Consider the following 22,315-nt stretch of genomic DNA (forward strand, 5'->3'; position numbering starts at 1 on the left):
GGGGCACAACTGCACAAAAAGTACAACTATTAAAATGAACTATTTTGTTAATTGTTGAAATTACAATTTCTGGATTTTCTTTTGTCTTGCTTTTAACAAGACATATATATGTGTGAGTGTTTGTGTGTGTATATGTGAGTTTGTTATCTGCGTGTTTCAGCATGGCTATCACAGCCAACTTAACAGGATCTTGTTATTTCCAGAAAAATGCAAAAATGCTTTTTTCCAATTTTACTTCAGCGTATAGAAAAGGAAGACGTCTTCTCTTAATTAGAAGAATGCCATGAGGCAATATCCTAAAGTTCTTTTTTTTTTTTAAGTTTAGGCTAGGCTAATTTATTCCACAGAGATGAGAAAGGAGGGTTATCTAATGTGCAGTCCTCTGTTCCTTAACAATAGTGGAAGTTATTTTTGTGCACTGGAATGGAAAGGAAAATGAGTATTGTCGAGCAGTCCAGTCAGGACTCCCTGAGTGTAAAAGAAAAATGTTGACTTGGATGAATGGACATAGCAGCACACGCACACAATGTAGGACCTGTAACCCCAATACTCACTGAATTTGCTTCCGGGTTAATAACAAATGTTAGGTGAATGTAGAGCTACTTGAAACATAGAATTATGCTCTAAATGATACTCAAAATATGATCATATGCATACTGATGCAAGTTTAGGAATTGAAATATTATTAATTGATTAGTTCATTATCTATACCACTTATCCAGCAGTCTGGGTCGTGGGGGGCTCTGGCCTTTCCAAGCTGTCATAGGACAGGGGGTGGGGTTCACCCTGGACCCATTGTTGGTCAATCACAGGTGCACCACATACAGAGACATATAATCTTTCACTCTCTCATTCACATATTTGGACAATGTAAGATCTCAAATGAATCTACTGCGTGTTTTTGGATTGTGGAAGGAAACCGGGGAACCCAGAGGAAATATGCACAGACACAGGGAGAACATGGAGACTGCCCAGAAATGGAAGGACAGAATCAGAGACCTTCTTATTGTGAAGCGATAACACGAACCACTGTGCCACCGTGCGGCTTGTATTGAAATATTAGTGCACTAAAAAATTGTTTACTGTTCACTATTGAATAGGCAATTTGCATTTTACCAAGTTGCCCTAGATTGCCTTGATCTTAAATTGGAAAATTGGCAAAAGCAAATTTGAAAACTAAAGGGAAATTCATTTATATTCATAGAGTTTCCAAAAACATTTGAAAATTAGTTAAAAACTGACCATTAAGTTTCCTGGTCTGCATTAACTTTATTGTCTATGTTTTGCAATGGGATTCAATTTAGAATTTGGTTTGACATCAGAATAATGTTTCCATCATCCACACTAGCTTGTCCACCCATCTATCCAGTCTTTCAATCAGCACCATTCATCCCTTGCAGGGTGATGGGGAGTTTAAGTCACTTCCAGCTAATTAACCATACATCTTTTACATTTGAAATGAAATCATTTTGTATAGATGCTTAGGACTATAGTTTCACAGTGAAAACAACTCAACCAAATGCAGCGTCTTTGTGCTTTACATTCTTGCAAAGGGTTCTCACCATAGCAGCACTCTTTACAGCGTGGCTGATGACAACAATGACACGTCCTCTGAAGTTCTGCAGGGTTCCTGTTGCAGGGCACTGGAGCAGTTCACCGTCTGAGTTGAACGCTGAACTAAAGGGAACGTTGATGCTGCCAGAAATATGGCCTCTGCTGAAACTAGAGACATTACGGTTAGGGAAAACAGTGTAGTAAATAATGTCTAAAAGCTAACATTACTTTTCATGATCGATGTAATACACACAGGTTATAATGTTAAACAGACAGCATTTAGGGATACAAGTATAATATATTCTAAGTAAATCCTGCAGGGCAGAGGTGCCTGATCGGGATCGATCGGTCAATCGCAAAGGTGATGTTGGTAAATTGCATGCCAATCAATGTCTGTCATCCGTTCTCCCTCGGGCCCTTGCCAGTTGAATGAAACTACAGGGCAGCCAGTCTGAGATCTCGTTTATTTCTCTCTCATGAGTCACCACGCATGTGCAATCAACCGTGCGCAAGCAATTGCAAGTTCCTGCAAGCTAACCAGCAAGTTAGCGTTACAAATGATTTCTTCTAATGAAAGGATAAAACAGGAGCGCAGGAGCCGAATCAAGTAAAAAACCGAAAACTTACTACTTCTATGCGCAACGGGTGGAAGAAAATTTTTTTCACAATGCCATATTTAAAGCGCATTTGCTTGATCAGTCCATCAACCAGCGCTCTTCCTAAGTAATTTTTTCTCAGGGCTGATTTCAACAGCTCAAGGCTGGCTATCAGAAGCTATTTTCTGGAATATGCAGCTCTGGCTGACTCCATGCAGTGCATGTCAGAGTAAGGTGATGACCAAAATTGTACTGTGTTATAGTGTGCCATAGGGGTTCATGCAGTTATGCAAGGTGCACAAACATATATTGTGCGAAGTGGACTCAGTAGACATATAAATAAGTATATATTCAGCATTTTTAGTGTGGGGAAATCACTTTTACGAGGTCATTTGAAAAGTAGCACACAAGGCAAAACGGTGTGGGCACCCCTGATGTAAGGTTAAAGTAGGGTTCAAAGTGATATCCAATAGTAGTATCTCCATCCACACAAGACACACTGATGGCATGCATAAATCTGTTTTTTTTGTGTTTATTCAATTCCTTTTCTCGATTATTCCAAGCACTTTATTCACAAGGAAACTGATTTTGCCTTTAGAAAACCATAACAACTTGAATTCTAAAGAAAAGTGCCAAATCTACAAGATAGTTTGACGTTATATCCGAACAGAATCACTTACCCTCACAACATTTGATTAAGTAAATCAGTTTTGAGATTGCACAACACAGATTCCACACTGACATAACAAGGATACTCCTCCACACTGCGAATATCAACAGCGAGGATTTTGGGTTTGCCAGCTTTGGTTCTCTTGGTTGGCCCAGCCAGTGACAGCTCACACAGGTCAATTAAGTCCTCAGCAGAGATCCGAGGGGAAACCTCTGCCTTCAGGTCGGATAGTGCCAGAGGCTCACGAGACTGAAAACAGGTAACAGGATTAGATTGCAGGGGGAATAGAATGTAGAGTGGAAATCCAGAGAAAGCCTATTGCTCATGTCATTGAAAAAGACTATGCAGAAAATGCAAAAAAGGATAGAGACTTGATGAAATGTTACTAAAATAACATGCTAGTATTGTTTTAGTTATTATGTATAGCACAGTGACTATGAACCGATAATGGAAGAGTGGGCAGACCAGAGCATAAGGAATGGTTCTTCTTTTGAGAGATAAAAGTTGAATCCACAATATGTAATAAAGAATAGGTTAATTTAGGTTGGGGGCGGCATGACGCGGGAGGTAGAGCGATCATCTTTGGAACTGAACATTCCTGGTTCGAGTCCCGGCTCCTCCAAGTGTGTCGAAGTGTTGTTGAGCAAGACACTGAACCCCTAACTGCTCCCCTGGCGCTGGTGGGTGGAAGCCTACTGCTCATGGTTCATCCATAATGGGTTAATTACAGAGAACAAATTTCCCCACGGGGATTAATAAAGGATGAATTATCATTATTTAGACACTTCAAAAATGTCTTGAATGATAAATAATTACTATTATATTACAGTGTTAAGGTTTAAAAGCTGACATTGGCCATGCTTAACCTGTGCTACAGCTTACAGGAAACCTGAGGTGAACATCTGTAAGAATGTTACAGCACCTCGGGTGACAAATAGCAGCAGCAAAGAAATTGGTCCGTAGGCAGCTTTTTGCTGCACTGGCAGATTAGTTTATTAGATCAGAAAGCTTGAGGAGTGGCTACAGGGGGGAGGCCAAAGCCTAGTCCCTAGGTGGAGAGGAGTTCTGTAATATTGTGAGTCAAATAATTTAAAAATGAAAACCACACAATGTCAAATATACTTCAGGTTCGAAAGTAAATGGAACTTTCGAAGTAGCTTGCACACTTTTATGGCAATGCACAATATCATGTGTTCGGCAACACGGGCTATAATGCTATAATCTATTTTACTCTAAAAGGACCTCTGCCACACAAAAGTGCATTGGTTTAGAAACTGAGATTAGAAGAAAAAGTAACATCTGAGTCATGATGAGAAAAAAAAAAAACAACAAAAAAAAAACACCTTCTAACTCTACTTTAGATAATGGGCGACCAATGGTGTCACAACACTTTCTTTGACGACATTGAAATGTTTTTTACCGTGTTTGCATGAGAAGGAGAAGAGAAGACATTACCTTGAGAAGACATTAACGCTAAAGAAAGAATTCAAATGATGACTATAAAATTGATACTTCATCACCCAATCCGTACTTCTTTAGTTGATAAAAGGGATATTATTTGACTGATGGCAGCTACATTATGTGTGCATGTGTGAGTGTGAAAGAGAGAGGGTAATGTTTAGTCCTCAGTTGGATAAGTAAGTTTATAGAGATGTAAGTAACATCTTGTTTGGATTAACCAGACAGTGACCTGAGGTAAACTGGATTGGCGGGATCAAACTGATGCCTTGTTCAAGATCTTTTTTTCATTTGTAGTCTTCAATATCGGCTCTATCGCTCACAGACCGTCTCTGAAGTTTCTCTCAACTACACTGTATCTTTATCTCTGTGTTTTTAGCAAAAGTTCATCGGTCAGAGTCTCTTGAATTGAAGGTCTCCACATGTTCCCCTTGTATTATGTGGTGAATGGTCAAATACCAGCATGGTTGCCAAAATTCCACAATGGTTTTCCTCTAGAGCCAGCATGAAAGAATATGTGAAGCAGAGGCGAGATACAAACAGATGCCACCTTCCATCAATGCCACCACACCAATGATCCTTTGCTGAATGACAGAGATTACGGCGATCATTTGAGCACACACTAGATGCATCTGACTAAAGTGTTTGCAAGCTTTCTGGTCTTTATGCATTGAGGCGTGACAGACAAACACGGCTGCAGAGAAAAAGCAAACAACACCTACAGACATGTGTGAAAGAAATATGAGTGAGACACCTAGAACATATTGTCTTTAGTCGTGCACGAGATCTCCTTGTATCAGACATGCCCATTGCTGCTTCGGTATAACGATGGAATATCGGCTGATATCTAAGATACATGTCCTTTGCATAAACAACCCCTTGGCCATGAGCCTACTTGACGGATTCGTTGGACAAAGTCTGAATAGAAAGCCATATTCTTTGTTCAATAAATATTTTCCTTCCTTTGGAATGGACCATCTGGTTCCATGTAATCTGGTTAGTTTAGTTGGTTTGTCTGGTTAATGTCATATTCACCACTATCAATGTATGTGTGTCTCTTGTTCATTGTCCCGAGTGCTTCATGGGGAATCTTCCAAGACAGCTACATTTAGCTTGTGCATTTGGAGAAGACATTGCAAATTTTAGCAGTATTTTTCTGTACCGATTGATGACCATGTTTCCATGACTGTATTGAAGTGAAACTGAAATGCTGTTTATTTGGATCCCCATCATTAACCTCACAAAATTTGTCTGCAATATTTTGAAGCGTATATAAATAGTCAAATAGTTTCCACCCAAATCCTGCAAAGATATTACAGAAAATTTTAAAAGGATGTGTAATTATAAGCTATATATATATATATATATACACACATATACATATATATACATATACATTACAATTTACACTGTACATATAATATATATGCACATACACCATATATATATATATATATATATATACACATTAAGCCACTTTTAGATGGCAGGATTGAGGCGATCATGTGTATTGAACATAATTCAGTATTAAATGTATTTTTGAGTTTGTGTGCTTGAGACTGTGCTTACCAGATCGGTCTTTGGCATGTCTTGGTAGTCGGACGAGAAATGTGTTGAGGTTTTCCCAAAGCCGTTGTCTCCTGCAGGTTTGGGAGGTTGAGCATGTTGTCTAAACGTGGCACTCTTTGGTGTCCAGCCAAAAAGGCTGATGGATTCTCGGACACAGCGCTCAATGTCGATTTCTTCCCAGCAAAAAAGAAAGAAAAAAAGCAATAAAATAAGAATAAAATAATAAGAATATTAAATGAATAAGAAATATTCTTTAGTGCAAGTAAATCAACCTCTTAATTTTTGTGACAAACATCTATGTTATGCTTTTCACAGTGAGAATTGAATTATTATTATTTCATTTCCCATAGCAGCATTTCCTTACATTAGGATGCTATGCATGTTCGTTGATGTGTAATCCTCCATATATGCCTCACCAGAACTACCTAAAATTATATGGCAGGCATTTTCAGATTTATGACTTTCGATTTTTTTACCATGCATACTAGTATGTTTTCAACACACGCACACACACACACACACCATATATCACTTTACAGTCTTAGATTCCTCAGAAACAGAATCACAGGTGCTAAAGGCAAACACAGTTTCCCTCCCGAAGGCGTCTCATGCTGCATGCAGTGGCTTATTCTGCTAAAAGAGGCAGGAACGTGGAAGAGGAGATTGATGTATTGACAAGCCCTTGGCTCAGTTTGGCACTTTCTAGAGGCTGGGATCTTTAGGGTCAGACAAAATTGCATTTGAGTAATTGTATAAGGTTTTTGACTTAGCTGTGACTCATTGCCACCAAATGGCAAACACTTTAAATTTACATTACAAGGGAAAATTTCAAGTGATGTGATGGCTCCACCACTCGTGGTATAACAAACACATAATCAAACAGGGATAATAATAATTACATTTCTCACGGTAGGTTCAAGTCACGCAATTATTAGGGGTGTAATCACAGATGGGAGGAAGCCTGATCAAATTGCTGATTTTTATTTATGATAATAATTCTCACTGATTGTGAATACAAGATGCTTGGAACCAAATAAATATAAATACAAATTATTATATTTCAGTCCGTCTTGTACTTAGATTGTTATTTTGTAATATACGTCAAAAATAAAACAATTTCAACTGTTGGAAGACATATTGGTTTCAAGGTGCTTGATAACAAATACAAAAGTCGAGTACTCATCACAGTGCATAATCCTCTACTCAATACTGAAAATCCTAATAAGGATTACTGCTGTAGTCAAGCATTGTTTCAGACTGAGGAGAAACCAGTGACATTGCGGTGGTTGTTGTGTCCTCCACCTCATCTGGCAGCCTCTTAAAAAAAAAAAAAGTGATTATGGAAAATCACTGCAATCAGACTTCATTCTTTTCTTTGATTTTTTGTATCTGCATCTGCATCACAAAATACAGGGGCACATTTGTGATTATGTTTATCCATGACGCCAGTGAATGACACAGCTGGTTTTCAAATACTTCTACGGGGTTGGATTTCTCTTTCTCTCTGCACTTGATGTGATGAAAAAGCATAATATTTTTCACGAGTGGTGTTAAAAATGCTTCTCAAGGTTGGGAAGGTTAAAAAAACATTCTAGTGTCAAGTTGGGTGTGTAATATACATCATTTTACAAGCCAGTGGGAGATGGCCGTGAAACTGGTGCTCGACAACTAATTATGTTTTGCTTCAGTTTAGGAGTTTAAAAAGCATATTAACCCTTGTAATCAAATGTTTCTTGAAATGCGTGATGACAAAATGTGCAAAGCATGTACACACAAGCGGTTCAATAGCATTGTCTGAAATGTAATTATTTAAGCATACATCTGGATATCACTTTTCTTTTAGCTCAGGTACAACAACAGGCTCTAAAGCTTTTAGGTGCAACACAATGCTTCACCATGGCCTGGCTGTCATTAGCTCAGACTTTTGGCCATTTGGAGCTGCACATACCGCTTTTGTGGCTTTTTTTCCTGAGAAGCTGTCAGCTGCTAGGGTAAACAGGTGTAGTGAAGATGATAGAAGTCAACCAAATAGATTTGCTCTTTAAGGCCACGAAAAACTGGATGGAAAACAGCAAACCAGACTTGAGAAATCCTTAAGTGTCAGATGAGGTCTGTATCTGGGGTACACAGATATTAAAATAGCTTTCAAATAAATACAAGAATATTCTACACCCTCCACCTTCCTGTAATTACAGAAAGGTAAGGTGGGACCTGAAAACCTATTTCCTAACCTATTTCTGACTTAACAGAATGATGGAAAAGGCCATTGCACTTTTTGAGGAATATTAGCTAGTTGTAACAATGCCTATGGAATGTTTGTTCTGAAAAAACAAAAAAAAACAAAACAGTTCTCCAGGAATTTAGATTAAAAAAAAACTGACGAAAAAGATGCAGCCAAAATGCTGTTTCATGCAAAAAAGCAGGACAATAAAATGAAAAGCAAATGTTTAGAATATTCTTAATGGATTCCAGGTCAGGAAGCTGGAATTGTGCTCGCCTGAGGTTGCAGGAATGTGCATTCAAAGGGGAAGGCTAATGGTATCCATATTTAGCTTAGCTCAAACACGTAAGTCGAGTGAGACAAGTCTCGATGTTTTCCTTTTCATTCACAAAAAAAAAAAAAAAACTGCACATAAGGTGGATTAATTATATCCAGAGTTCTATTTCTCATACTGGTGGTGGCCACCATCATGATGCCCCCCCTTTAGTCTAGACTTGATGGAAGCCTTTATTAAGTAATGATGACAATGTCAGTTTAGAAAAAGTAATGGACTCCCATTATAAAGTGCATTTTGACATAATCTCTCATTCAGAGAGATGGATGATTTTTGAAAGATGCTTATTAAACCTGACATTCAGCATTAAGATTAAAAACATTCTTCCTGCTTTCTACTCATGTCTGCAACTGTTGCAATGAAAATTAACAGTCAAGATAGTGTTCCAGGACAGTGGCTCTTGAATGATTCAGACACGCTGCTCTGTTTCCCCCCTTCCAGGCAATAAATGGTGCCAGTGACATTAATTTTCAGAGACAGGCCTATTATATATCAAAATCTGAAATCTGTGGTTGTCAATACTCTGACACAGAGGAGACTCCCAGATTTAATAAGGGGTAAAAAAGTGAGTGCAATGTGATAATATAGCACAGTTCCTACAAGCTGTCACTATACTGTACAAGTACAAAGGCTATATGTATGTTTCTCTTACATTTATAAGTGGTTTTTGGTAATGCATCTGAGAAGATTCCTGGTGGTCCAGGTCACGGGTCTCCTGTTTCTTTCGTATTTTTTTCCCCAAACTAAACCAAAATGAGAGAGTCTGGTTGCCAAGATGAGATTACTTGGCTTATCTTTGGACACTTTACAAAATAATTTACAAACAGGCATATAATTGCAAGATGTTAAAAGACGGTCATTCAACAATGAAATATGATTCCGTTATTTTCAATGAGGATTTTTATTACATTCAGAACATCCTGATCTAAAATGAAATTAAATGTGAAACAGGCTGACCAGTGCTGCAACACTTTGCCCTGGGGCAGGCAATAAATCTAAGGCTGCCATTTTGTCTGCAATTAATCTAATTTTGTGACTCATTTGCTTAGTCTGTAGATTCAGTTAATCTATAACTTTTTCTTGTTTGGAGACTTTATTGATTTACAATGGAGCTAAGAGGCTCGCCGGCCAACAGAAAGTGTGCGTTTACTGATGATGCAGCTGCAGTTGCCTTCACAGGACATTAGCATTTGTCTCAATGACTAGAGCTCAGCAAAGGACGAACAGTTAACATTTAGTTTAGGACTACCTTGAGAAAGCCAGGAAAGGACTTGTGGGATAGTGATGCGATTTTAATATCAGTCAAATATTTCTACGTTCGATAAGGCATTTTGCTCACTGTCTGCTATATATCATTTCATCAACTTTCAATCTCATCATTGATAACTACTGACCTGTAACAACCTTGACCTGGTGCTTTATTTACTACTTTTTCAATCTGTAGAACCAAAAGTTGAGTTTTTTTAGCAAATTAAATGCAAACAACTACAGAAACTGCTAAGATTGTCATCCATGATGTATCTGTAGTCTTTGCTATATTAAGTCGTAAAAAACAGCCTTTTCAATCTCTGTATCTGTATAGTTTTGTGATTTATACTCACCACTGCGTTACTTTAAGGATCTTAAAGAGAGTACTTTAAACATTATTCACTGGCAGGCTTACAGACGGACCTGGCTCAGCATAAAAGTTAGAATCACTCTCATAAAGTCCTAAACGAGGTACGACGTTCACCTACTCCATGTTGTGTCACCAGGAAGGTATTTCCAGCCTTGAATTTGGTTCAAAATCTAATTTTCTCAAAATGTCTTTTCATTACACACTGCAGGATGCCATCAGCTTCAGTATGCTACTGATGGCATTAGCATGATGAGTGACGTTATCCTAAAAAATAATGCTCAGTGTAGAGTAACAAACATTAAATCACTTCTGAGAATTTCCTTTAAGTATGAATAAACTTCATATATATATATATATATATATATAAACATTTAAATATATAGAAAGAAAAGGAAAGAACAAAAACCTGTTTGCACATTTCAGGCATATCAAATAGTAGTAGTGAAACTTTTTCTCTGTCAGTCATCAGCACAGTCGTGCCAGTTTAGGACTGTATGTTATACAAATTTATCTTGGGGGGTCCAGAACACTGTAAGAAGCTTTAGTAAACAGGTTCTGTTTGAGGTCACTCAACAGCCCAGATTTCAGTCCTAATATAGCTGAGAGTACCACTGTAACCACTCAGGTATACACAAGCTGGAATAATGAGGCTGGCAGTTATATACAGAGAGGAGCTGGCAGAGGCAGCCTCTCTCAGGAGATGTTGCCAAAGAACCTGACTGCAGCTCTGGGCCAACATATTTTACCTTTATAAGGAAAAACTGGCTATCGGTTCCCATTTCCCCTCTATCACATGAATCTGTTGGACTTCAGCAGTAAAATACATTGAGGAATGGCAATGCTGAATTTAAGCAGGACAGAAGGATGCCAGCCTTGATTCACAGACCGCTGCGCAAAACCTTTTAGACAAATCGGTCTTGTCTCTGTGGTTTTTAAACTCCCAAATGTCATTCTGCCTTTCAGCACAAAAATAAGCGAACTGGCATTTTGAAATAGTTTCATAGTAATATGTTTGAGATGTCCTCTGAGCAAGGGTCATATTTTGAAGACATGCATTATACTACTTTCAGATTTTATGCCATCGATATTTCGCTGAGGTACTTTCTTTTCACAAGTAAAAAGGAACTATAGAGTCCACACGTGCTTATGTCGTAAACTGCACAAAACCGCACATATGTGATCTAGTTATGTATCTCCAATTCTTATATTCCATTGAAATGCCCCTGACGAAGCAGAATCTGACTAGTATTAAACAAACATGTAAGAAGTAACATAAAAAGAATATTCACACCAATTTTTTGTGATTAGAAAGTTCAAAAGTTCTAAATTTCAACACAATGTATCGTTTCTTATACTAGTCTTGTCTTCTGTCACAGAGAAAGGACTTTTTAAACTTGCCTGAAATGCAATCCATGGGGATTGACAAGAATACTGCAGAGTGCACAGACCATACCGCCCACCAACAGCTTACATTTTTATACTACTGTGAAAATAACAACAGATACAAGCTGTTTGGCATCCTAAGGGTGAATAAAAATCCTCTTATATGACTCCGCTTACTTTGATCCGATGTCAGTTCCCACTATTGCACCTTCATTTTGGACAGGCATCGCTTTGGCATAGTTTAAAAATGATCAAGCAACTATGTGTAGTAGTTTCAGACAACCTGCTGGCATGGTAATCCTTTATTAAGCATAGCTCAAAGGAACTGTTCACCCCAAAATGAAAATGACTTCTCCAAGCACTTTTGCAATGATGTGTGCTGCAGGATTGCTTGGAAAAGTAATTTTTGATGTCACCAAATGGAGCGTTTTTGAAAAGGACTGCGGTGACGATATCGAGGGCCACTGCCGTTGCATAACGGTCTATGTCAAATTCTGTGAGGACAACATAGTAACATCAAAAAGGTCTGTTGATGCACTAACAACAAGCCATGGATCAACAAGGACATCAAGCCTTCATGGCTAAGGACCACCCGACCCTTGGGACCGTCCAGAAGGAGCTGAGGAGGAAACTGAAGGAGGCAAAACACAACTATAAGTTGTGTCCAAGATGGAGCAGAGTAAAACAGGGGAGGTTTGGAGGGAGGTGAGAAAGATTACCAAAGGTGGCCCTGATAGGGTTGACACCCCAGTGAGCTCTGGGCTCCCATCCCCCTCACCGCCTCACACCTCTGCTGTATGCTCTGCCCCCCCACCCCCCGCCACACCAACCACCTTTATATCCTCTCTCGGCTACGTCAATAAATCTTCTCTCTGGTCTTCCTCGAGACCTCCTGACTGGCAGCTCCAAACCCTGCCACACCATCTCCTAATACCCGGATGCAACCTCTTTCCCGCCTCCCCTTCCCCCGCCCAGCCGTAACTGCCACAGACACCCCTCTCCTCCACCTTCTTTGACTTCTCCAGTGCCCTGAACAGCATCCAACCCACCCTCCTCTAGGAAAAGCTGCCGAGTTCGCAACTTCACCCTGACATAACTGCCTAGATCCTGGACGTTCTCCGATGACTCTTGCATCGTTGGATGCATCAACGATGACAACGAGGAGCAGCACAGAGGTCTGATCGCATGTTTTGTTGAGTGGAGCAACCAGAACCACCTCCTACTCAACTTCCAAAACCAACCAAAAAAACAAAAAAAACAAAAGCAATACTATTTATGAGTTGGTGAGAGCTGATATAAACCACCGTAGGTGACGTCATTGTGCTCAAAACTATAAATATTTTTCTGCACCCCAATGTAGTGAAACTCCTCATCCAGCTTCACTTGGCACACAGGTGACAGATGACAGTTTATTTGTGGGCGAACTGTGCCTTATATTTGATCACGGTTTCTTTTCTTCTTTCCCTTTTCCTTTTGGCTTTTCCCTTCAGGGGTTGCAACAGCAAATCAACCTCCTCTACTTAACCCTATTCTCTGTATCCTCTTCTCTCAACTAACTTCATGTCCTCTTTCACGACATCCATATATCTTCTCTATGGTTTTCCTCAAGTCCTGCCTGGCATTTCCAACCCCAGCATCATTCCACCAATATATTCAGTATCACACCTCTGTACATGTCAGTTTTCCCTTTCGTACCTTCTCTCCAAAACATCGAACATCTGCTGTCCCTCTGATACTCAGTCCTGATCTTATCAATCCTCGTCACTCTCAAAGAAACCCTCAATATCATCATCTCTGCTGCCTCCAGCTCTGCTTCCTGTCTTTTCCTCAATGCCACTGTCTCCAAAGCATACGCTGTCACTGGTCTCACCACTTACTTGTATCTCTCCCCTTTCATTCTGGCAGATAGTCTTTTATCACACATTACCCTGACACTTTGCTCCAGCTGTTCCAACCTGATTGAGCCTATTTCTTCACCTCTATTTGATCTCAGTTTCTTCCTTGATTAAACATTAATTTGCCAAGCTTATATATGCCAACAGTAACATCTTGGAGAAATTAAGTTGTATCACAGCAGCTACAAAAAAAAGAACAGAATTAAGGGTCTTAGAACCGGTGACGTTTGATCAAAACAACATAGAACAAGTGAGGTTCACAAAAGGACAGGCAAATGCCAGGTTACAGCATGTAGCTGCTCAGCAGGGCGAAGCATGTTGCTTGTAGTGCACATAAAAGGCGGGAGCATGACAATGCAAAAGCGCATTTTTAAGTACAGTTCAAACTGGAAGATATTAAACATAGTATTGTTACAAGTAAAATTGATCACTTTAAATTCTGGTTAATGTATTACGGAAGTAGGCTGTTGGATTATCTCAAACATGTGAATGCTTGTACACTTGGAAGATTTTGGCTGGCGGCTTAGATACACTTGACAAGTGGGACAATATTTGTTGTAATGAAGCTTAAAAGTCATAATATACACTCACCTGGCAAGTCAGAGAACAGTAGAATGCATTCATTGAAGCCATTGGCCAAGAGACGGTCCCTGAGCTGCTGCAATATGGCCACGCCGATACAGAAAGGAAACGAGGAGTTGCCAAGCAGCAGCGTGTCCCACAGGTGAAAGATCTTGTGCAGTGGAAACACGTCTGTAAGGCATGCAAAGATATGAACACAACAGGGGGGGATATATTTACAAAAACCCACCTAATACAGGAGCGTCAGAGCAGACAAATCCCCGAAGGGATCCGGCAACAGGACAAAGGCATGCAGCATGAACATAATTGGGAATGGCCAGTTATATAGTTAGATCATATAATTAGTACCATTTGCATGCGCGTTTACATAAAAATGATTTCTTTGCTCTAAAAAAGGAAGCTACTCTGAAGAAAGAAAGAACAAACTAAAAAAAAATTCAAAACATTGGTAACGTGGCCTGGGGGAATGTTGGATGTGAAGGATGTAGCCGGGAACATATGCTTAGGTGGGCGTGTTACGGAAAAGAAAATGACAGAATGATGATGTGGCAGCTGAGAAGCTCTAGTGGAAGGAGCCTGTGATGTGTTTCATGTAAAATAAAATCACAAATATATGCTACCTGGCTTATTTCATTTCATGTGTTTTTCTTTTAAACAGCTGTTCCTCCCTGTTAAGATGTATGCATGCCAACAGGACTGTGTTTTGATTTATCTCCTGGTTTGTAGAGGACGATGGTAGGCAGTAGGTGTGTTTTTGTGTGTGTGTGTGTGTGTGTGCGTGCGTGCGTGCGTGCGTGCGTGTGTGTGTGTGTGTGTGTGTGTGTGTGTGTGTGTGTGTGTGTGTGTGTGTGTGTGTGTGTGTGCGGGCCGCATATGACTGGTGACAATTAGTTTGCAACACTGGCAAGAGAGCGCCTCAGATGATCTGCTCCACATCAGCAATTGCCTATGCTATCTGTGGAACACGTGAGTGACAGCCAGGGCACCTGACAGTGTGTGTGAGTGTGTGTGTGTGTGTGTGTGTGTGTGTGTGTGTGTGTATAGAATTTGACCCTCCAACCTTGTTTCATATTGGATTTGGACATTAGCAGTCAGAAGGGTGCACCCTCTGAATACTGGACTCACACACTGCCTCAGGGGTAAGATAAGGGGTAAAAGGGTCACAGTGTCCCTTTTCCACCCTAAGAATACTGTGTGAGTGTGAGCGTATGTGTGCCACAGGTATTCCAGATGCAGATGGACCTTAAATTTATATACTTTATTTCACACCGTGTTTTCTTATAGTTAAACTGATGAATGTGATGGATTGTTTGACAGTGTATTTTTTTTGAACTACTAAAATCTTCGCCTTATTCTATAAAATATCTAATTTATTCATTATTTTGATGGTCCATTGAACTGAATTTGTTTCATATGCTAGAAGAGTCAAAGAAATGAGGTGCCTATAATTGAATTTGAAACTGTGAATTATTTTGCCGGTATGACAATGTTTCCTTGCTCAAGCTGTATTGGGAGGTCACATAAGTGTGTGAAGCTTTGGGCTGACAAACAGCCAAAATAGAATCTTTATTAGATATTTGACGCTGTACAGAAGGGCTCATAAAAAAAAACAAACAAAAAAAAAAACTGCAAATATTCACTGGCATCTAAAATATATTTTATATCTACTATTTGGACTAGAAATCTTTTGGTCTGAATTATAAGCTTTGCTAAAACTATACACAAAACTGTATTATACAGAATTTCAGACAATAGATAAATGGTCAGAAAACCTGACATTGCATGATGTAAGGATAAAAAAACTTTAAGATCCTTTTTTCTTTTTAATGAGCATGTACATAATGGTATTTATTCAACTGTTTTTTTTCCACATGAATGTGTTGTTTTTTATATTTTTTTTTTTTCATTTTAAAAATAAAGCACATAAAAGGATGTACTTGCGAACTGCGATGTGGCAGTCACTTTCTTTCCATTTACGACTGCCATTAGCAACTTGAATGAAAGCGATCGAATAAAAAAAAAACCTTTCAAAAACCTGCAAAACCTAATAGAAGACTCTACAGGAACTGCTTACAAGATGTCTCTTTTACCAACTGTATAAGTGAAAGAACCAGAAAATATACTCTAACCGGTTAAGATTATGTTTACTGCCACATAATATCCATATTTGTTATTCTAAGTAAAAGCTACTCACGGGTAAACATCGTCAGGAACCATGGTATGGCATACAGCTGTGACATAGGAGAAAAGAGAGAAATCAGTAGAGGTAATGTAGCAATTACCAGCATTTTTCAAACAGGTATAAAGTGAAATGCATTGAAATCCTTAAGTACGGAGACAGCAAGTCAATTTTGTAATTTGCCTTCAGTACAATGCCACACACATTTGTATTAAAGCAAGCAAAGCTCCATGGCCATTGCTCGGCATTCAGGTTCCCCCATTGAAAAAATTTGCTGTATTTTAAATGATTCTGGTCCTAGTGCCTTCACAACGCTTTATTTGTGTTGACATCAAATTGACTTAACCCTGTATGGGGAAAAAACTGGAAAAAAAAATCTTTTCATGGAGAAAGTCTTTTGTTGCATTAATGGTGTGTTTTAAGTCATTATAACCCAGTACTTTGCTATTTTTAGTTCGGTAGCTTTTTGTTGAATCTAAGCAGATTACAGCACTTGCTTTTTTCATGGGGCTTTTTTACAAAGGGACTCCATTCCATCAACACAGGCCCATCAGTAACACACAATATATGGCCAAAGTATTCGCTCACCCATCCAAATAATAGGAATCAGGTATTCCAATCACTTCCTTGGCCACAGGTATATATAATCAAGCACCTAGGCATGCAAACTGTTTTTTTTTTTTTTTATACTTCCTGAAAGAATGGGTCACTCTCAGGAGCTCAGTGAGTTCCAGCATTGAACTGTGATCGGATGCCACCTGTGCAACAAATCCAGTTGTGAAATTTCCTCACTCCTAGACATTCCACAGTCAACAGGCAGCTGTATTATAAGAACACTGAAGTGTTTGGGAACGACAGTAACTCCGCCACAAAGTGGTAGGCTACGTAAACTGATGTAGCGGGGTTAGCTGATACTGAGGCGCATAGTGCGAAGAGGTTGCCACCTTTCTGCAGAGTCAGTCGCTACAGACCTCCAAACTCCACGTGGCCTTCAGATTAGCTCAAGAACAATGCGCAGGGAACTTCATAGAATGGGTTTCCATGGGCGAGCAGCAGCTTCCAAGCCACACATCACCAAGTGCAATGCAAAGCGGCGGTTGCAGTGGAGTAAAGCATGGCACTACTGGACTCTAGAGCAGTAGCGACGGGTTCTCTGGAGTGACGAATTGCGCTTCTCCATCTGGCAATCTGATGGATGAGTTTGGGTTTGGAGGTTGCCAGGAGTACAATACTTGTCTGACTGCATTGTGGCAAGTGTAAAGTTTGGTGCAGGGGGGAGGGATTATGGTGTGGGCTTGTTTTTCAGGGGCTGAGCTTGGTCCCTTAGTTCCAGTGAAAGGAACTCTGAAAGCTCCAGCATACCAAGACATTTTGGACAATTCCATGCTCCCAACTTTGTGGGAACAGTTTGGAGCTGGCCCCTTCCTTTTCCGACATAACTGTGCACCAGTGCACAAAGCAAGATCCATTAATACATGGATGACAGAGTCTAGTGTGGATGAACTTGATTGGCCAGCAGAATCTGACCTCAACCCAAACTAACACCTTTGGGATGAATTAGAGCAGAGACTGAGAGCCAGGCCTTCTCGCCCAACATCAGTATGTGACCTCACAAATGTGCTTCTGGAAGAATGGTCAAAAATGCACATACTCCTGAACCTTGTGGAGAGCCCAAAAGAGTTGAAGCTGTTCTAGCAGCAAAAGGTGGACCAACATCATATTGAACTCTACGGATTAGGTAAGGGATGTCACTTTCGCCCATATAGTTTATGCGCTTATGCAACCAAACTTTTGCAGTCTGATTGAGACCTTTTAGTGAACCCCAATGGTTGTGATCCTTGAGTGAACCTCCTTTGTGCAGTGTTATTTTCTCACTTCTGGCTTTCTAACACTTGCAAGTGCAATGTTGTCACTGGTTTTTCTGTTCCCTGGCACAGGTGTGAATAGCGGGTACAATATGAAATGTTACTTCACCTTAAGAACACAAATGGGAAGAGAGAGTCTAATGAGAGGTGCGCCAATTGCCCTGTGTCAGCCTGAATTGCACTATGTATTTAAAAGGTGCGGCCTGTTCATGAGGTGTCAGACCCTGCTGTTACTTTTTGTGAGCAGATTCTTTTATTTCAACTGAATTATGCGCTGTGTAACTCCCACTGCTGAAGAAACGGGCAAAGACCTCATTGTTAAAGTATCTGGTTCTACATATCAAAGCTTGAAGAATTTCCCCAACACTTGTGATTTTCACTTATTCTACATGCCTTGCTATAAAATCCTTTGTGTTTAAATCAATCCAGAATTGTCAAAAGCACATTTTTGCAATTATACTCCTACAGGCACAAGACCGGTTAGAAGGTAAAAATGGTAAAAAACGTTTTATTTTAAGGCAAGAGTTCCGTGATTATCCACTTTGGTGGTCTTTTAGGGGTTTTGAGATTGCTAAACTCACTCATCATTCCTTTTTTTTTAAAGGAAACAACATGTTGAAATTGCCAGACCTTTTCTTCTTCTCCCAAATGAGTTTTAGTGTTTTTTTTTAGCTGCATTTAGTTGCATTTTAAGAATAACATATTCACTTCAGTCAAAGAGCCCTATCATATTTGACAGTGGGCACTTTATCTTAACAGGAAGTTAGTACCTTCACCTTGGTCCCTTCTTTTTACATCTTGGAATTTACCTTTTGAGTAATCATGCTTACTGCATCCTACCTTGTACGCTTGTTATAATATCGCTCTCACATATTGCACAGCAAAGGTTCCCACAGACATACACACAAGTTAAAACCATTTAGTTTTCCATTAATGCACATTTAAATGGCACTTGAGAATCAGACAAAAGAGTAAAGAGTGAGCCACTTTGTGATTACTTGTCAGTGAAGAGAATGCGAACACTGCCTCATTATACATATTTTATTATCCCTTCTTTTCACATCTGCACTTCATCCGAGGAAATGAATGCAAGTTCAATTAACGTGCACAGAAATACACAAGCATACTCAGGCTTTAACCACCTGTTCTAACATCTGCTAATTGCTGGCTGCCATCACTTTTAAGGACTTGTGTAGAGTTTGCGGGGATGTCGGAGTTTGCGTCATTCAGTTAACCGAGAGCTAATTGCGTTGACGCTGGCTCGGTGTTGCCTGCAGGAATGATGAGCAAGTAAAAGCTACTGAACTCGGAAATCGCAGATAAAAATCATGCAAATTCGGCCAAACCGCAATAATGTGGGTGTAAAAAAATAATTAAAAAAGAAGGGAGAGTGAGGGGCCTTTCTGGGGTTCATTTAAAACACAGCGATTCGGAAGATTTGTCTGTTTTTCTGAATGACAGACAGTATAAATCTAGCTGTGGTATGCACATGTAGTAAATTTCATAATCCATTTCATACAGCAATGGCATTTGGTCATTCAGAGCTGATAGATTTATCACCCCTGTAAAATAACAGTGCTGTATGAGGTTCATAGAGGAAAGGGGGATTTATGTTTTGTAAAGTTTAATTACTTGGACTGACATCAACACTGTATCAACAAAGCTTGTTCCAATATTATCCTGCGCTAACAAAGAAACCAGGCACACCAAGTCCCCTCTGGAAGGGAAGTGAATGTTAGTTACTGTCAAAGTCACAATTCTACAATTCTTCTGTAGGGCAAAGCTTAAAACAATGGGCTCATCTTCAAAAAAAAAAAAAAAAAGTAATCGCACATTTTTCAAGATTATGCTTTGTTTCAAAACAAAAGTCAATACGCCAAGGCAATGGTTCTGTGTCAGGGCAAATTATCTCTCCTAACTGTTTTCCCATCCACCACGCCCTTTCAATTTTAACAAACTCACAGTTTCATGCTCCACTTAGGGAAGAAGCTGCAGCATCAGACAGGAAGGGGGGATGGGGGGTCCCTGAGTGCAATGTGATGGACCCCACTTTTCAGCGGGTAATATCTTAGAGGCCGGTCCACCAGTGACACTCCTCAGCACACTCACATAAACCTCAGAGACAGCGCAAACTTTAACCTTGTTCCTGTCTGAGCGGGGCTGTTAAGGGGGAGGCGGAGGGTGGAAGGGGTGGCACACAGAGTGAGGGATAAGGTAGGAGGGCAATCATTAAGAGTGCCTGGCAAACATTAGCCAATGTATAAATCATAACTAGGAGTCAACAGGGAGAAGCTGACCATGGCTACAAATTCTAGATAGGATTGGGGACAAAAATGTCAATGATAATTAAGTAAAGTCAGTATTTCTGACTTTGGCCACACATCGTCTGGGAGTACTCACATCTGGGATGAAGCCAATCTCATTTAGGTGGTTGCTCAGCTCGGGATCGTGAAAGGCGATCATTTGTGAGAAAACGGTCAAGTACTCTGAAACACAGGCAAATGGGCACATGACTCAGAATTAGCAAACAGGTCGAATAAAGCCATCACATGAAATTTGGAAAAAAAATATCAATGATAAATTGAATTATAGTATGTAATTACTATATGGAAAAAACACACCAACAAAATAGCGTCCATAACCCACTAGAAATTCTGCATTACAGCTCTTTGGCTCTGACAAGTTATCTAAGGCTGTCCAGAATTAATTTTCTGTAGACTTTCAGGGCATTTGATACTGATAAAACGCAGAAAGGTAGATTTTACCAGGAGCACGGACCTTTAACCTTTCTCATTCAAATCTCTTCTTTTAGGTGGGATTTTGTCATAAATTGTGAATAACACATATATGCCATCAAACATGCTGTAAATCATGGCACTCTTAACCTTAACCTACTGAACTTCAATCACTTTATCTTCGTGTCCAATTTAATACTTTTGTTGCCGGATATAATGAAAATGTCTTCTGGCATTACTGAGGTATTGTGTTGGTAAGAATATGGTGAATGCAGTCACAAAGACCTTGACCCCTTTCCTCTCAAATCTATCAGGTCTTTCTTGAGCCAAATCAACAGTCTTTGTAGTAGATATTTTTGCCCAACATCGAAAGAAATTGTTACCAATACTGAGAAAGCAACAGATGGAAGGACCACCACGAATCAAAATAAAACCTCTAGTCCAAATGCTGCCAGTGGGGGCATAAAAAGAGTAGAGATTGTATTGAAGAGTGAATGGCCAAATAAGATAGAAAATAAATTTGCAGGGCTGCCAGTGTTCTACAGTGCAACCTTAGATTGGAACCTTGGAGGCAAACTCACTGAGGTCATATTTCAAGTCAAAAGAAAGAAAAAAAAAAGTCAAACATAAGCTAGCTCTCCGGGGGCATCGAAGGACTTGAAAGACAGGATAATAGCCACATTCCCTGCAGAATTCAAGAGATGTATACTGCCGCTGTTTATCAGTCACTTATGAATTGCTTGTAATGTTTCTCTGCGGGGCTTTGCTATTTCATTAGTTTTCTCATCTCTACATGATAAGGCTTGGCTGAAAATCCATTAACAGAGACTCAAATGAGTTTTCCCAGCTTAGGAACAACATGAAGTCCAAATTTAATTACCGTTGAGGAGAAGGCCCGATGCTTTGTTAAAGTAAGTGAGAATTTGTTTTCCGAACCATCTCGGAGCACTTTAAATCATAAAAACACTTATTTTTTCAGCATTGGTTTAACTTCAGCCTTACAGGGAAGAAGCAGCAAGCGGTTTCTTAAATCGGACTGTTGTCACGACTTTATGACATGCCCTTGTTCATTAGCATCTCACCTTGGATGACATGAGAGTTGTCCTTTAGGAAAAAGTTGTAGAGGTATTTTGGGATGAAAGCAGACATGCAGGAATATGCGAGAGCTGTGGAGAAACGCGCACAAAGATGAACGAACACTGAAAACATTCATCTGATTGGCTGGAATAGAAATCGAACAGAACTGGACAAAATCTGATTTTCACCTTCATTGTTGAAATTCAAGTAAAGAAATGGTGCACAAAGTGAATCCAAACCTGAAATCAACAGAGATGTTGTTGAGATAGAATGTGATGTCAGAGCATGGTATTTTTTTTCCTTCACAGGAGAGGGGTAAATTAAGATAGAATACTACCACCCCCTACTGGCCATGGTAATTCATTACACCAAGGGTTTTGTAAGCGAAGGGGATTCTGGAAAAGGGGACAAGAGTCAGATTGAATAAAAAAAGAAGTGACTGACCCTGCCAGTATACAAGGTCAGGGTGGGACACCACCCAAGCTTTCAACACACGCCTGAATTTAATGTGGCCCTGTGGAGATGACAGCAGCTCATCGTACTGGTGGCAGCGTGGAATGTCCACTTCTATCTATAAAT

General features: G+C 39.7%; 1 protein-coding gene across 1 annotated transcript in view; it reads right to left on the reverse strand.

The window, feature by feature from the left end:
* Window positions 1-22,315, reverse strand: part of tbck (TBC1 domain containing kinase) — a 32,077-nt gene that overhangs the window by 2,367 nt on the left and 7,395 nt on the right. The window contains exons 17-25 of the mRNA XM_086157250.1: window positions 22,181-22,307; window positions 21,925-21,975; window positions 21,742-21,825; window positions 20,325-20,410; window positions 16,075-16,111; window positions 13,890-14,051; window positions 5,848-6,020; window positions 2,906-3,069; window positions 1,563-1,722 (exon numbers count right to left, since the gene is read on the reverse strand). Of these exons, the coding sequence (XP_086013376.1) occupies window positions 1,563-1,722; window positions 2,906-3,069; window positions 5,848-6,020; window positions 13,890-14,051; window positions 16,075-16,111; window positions 20,325-20,410; window positions 21,742-21,825; window positions 21,925-21,975; window positions 22,181-22,307 (1,044 nt within the window). The remainder of the gene's footprint in view (window positions 1-1,562; window positions 1,723-2,905; window positions 3,070-5,847; window positions 6,021-13,889; window positions 14,052-16,074; window positions 16,112-20,324; window positions 20,411-21,741; window positions 21,826-21,924; window positions 21,976-22,180; window positions 22,308-22,315) is intronic.

Source organism: Fistularia commersonii, chromosome 12 (genome assembly GCF_037954325.1).
Source record: "Fistularia commersonii isolate RoL2024-O1a breed Wild chromosome 12, RoL_Fcom_v1.0, whole genome shotgun sequence".
NCBI lineage: Eukaryota > Metazoa > Chordata > Actinopteri > Syngnathiformes > Fistulariidae > Fistularia > Fistularia commersonii.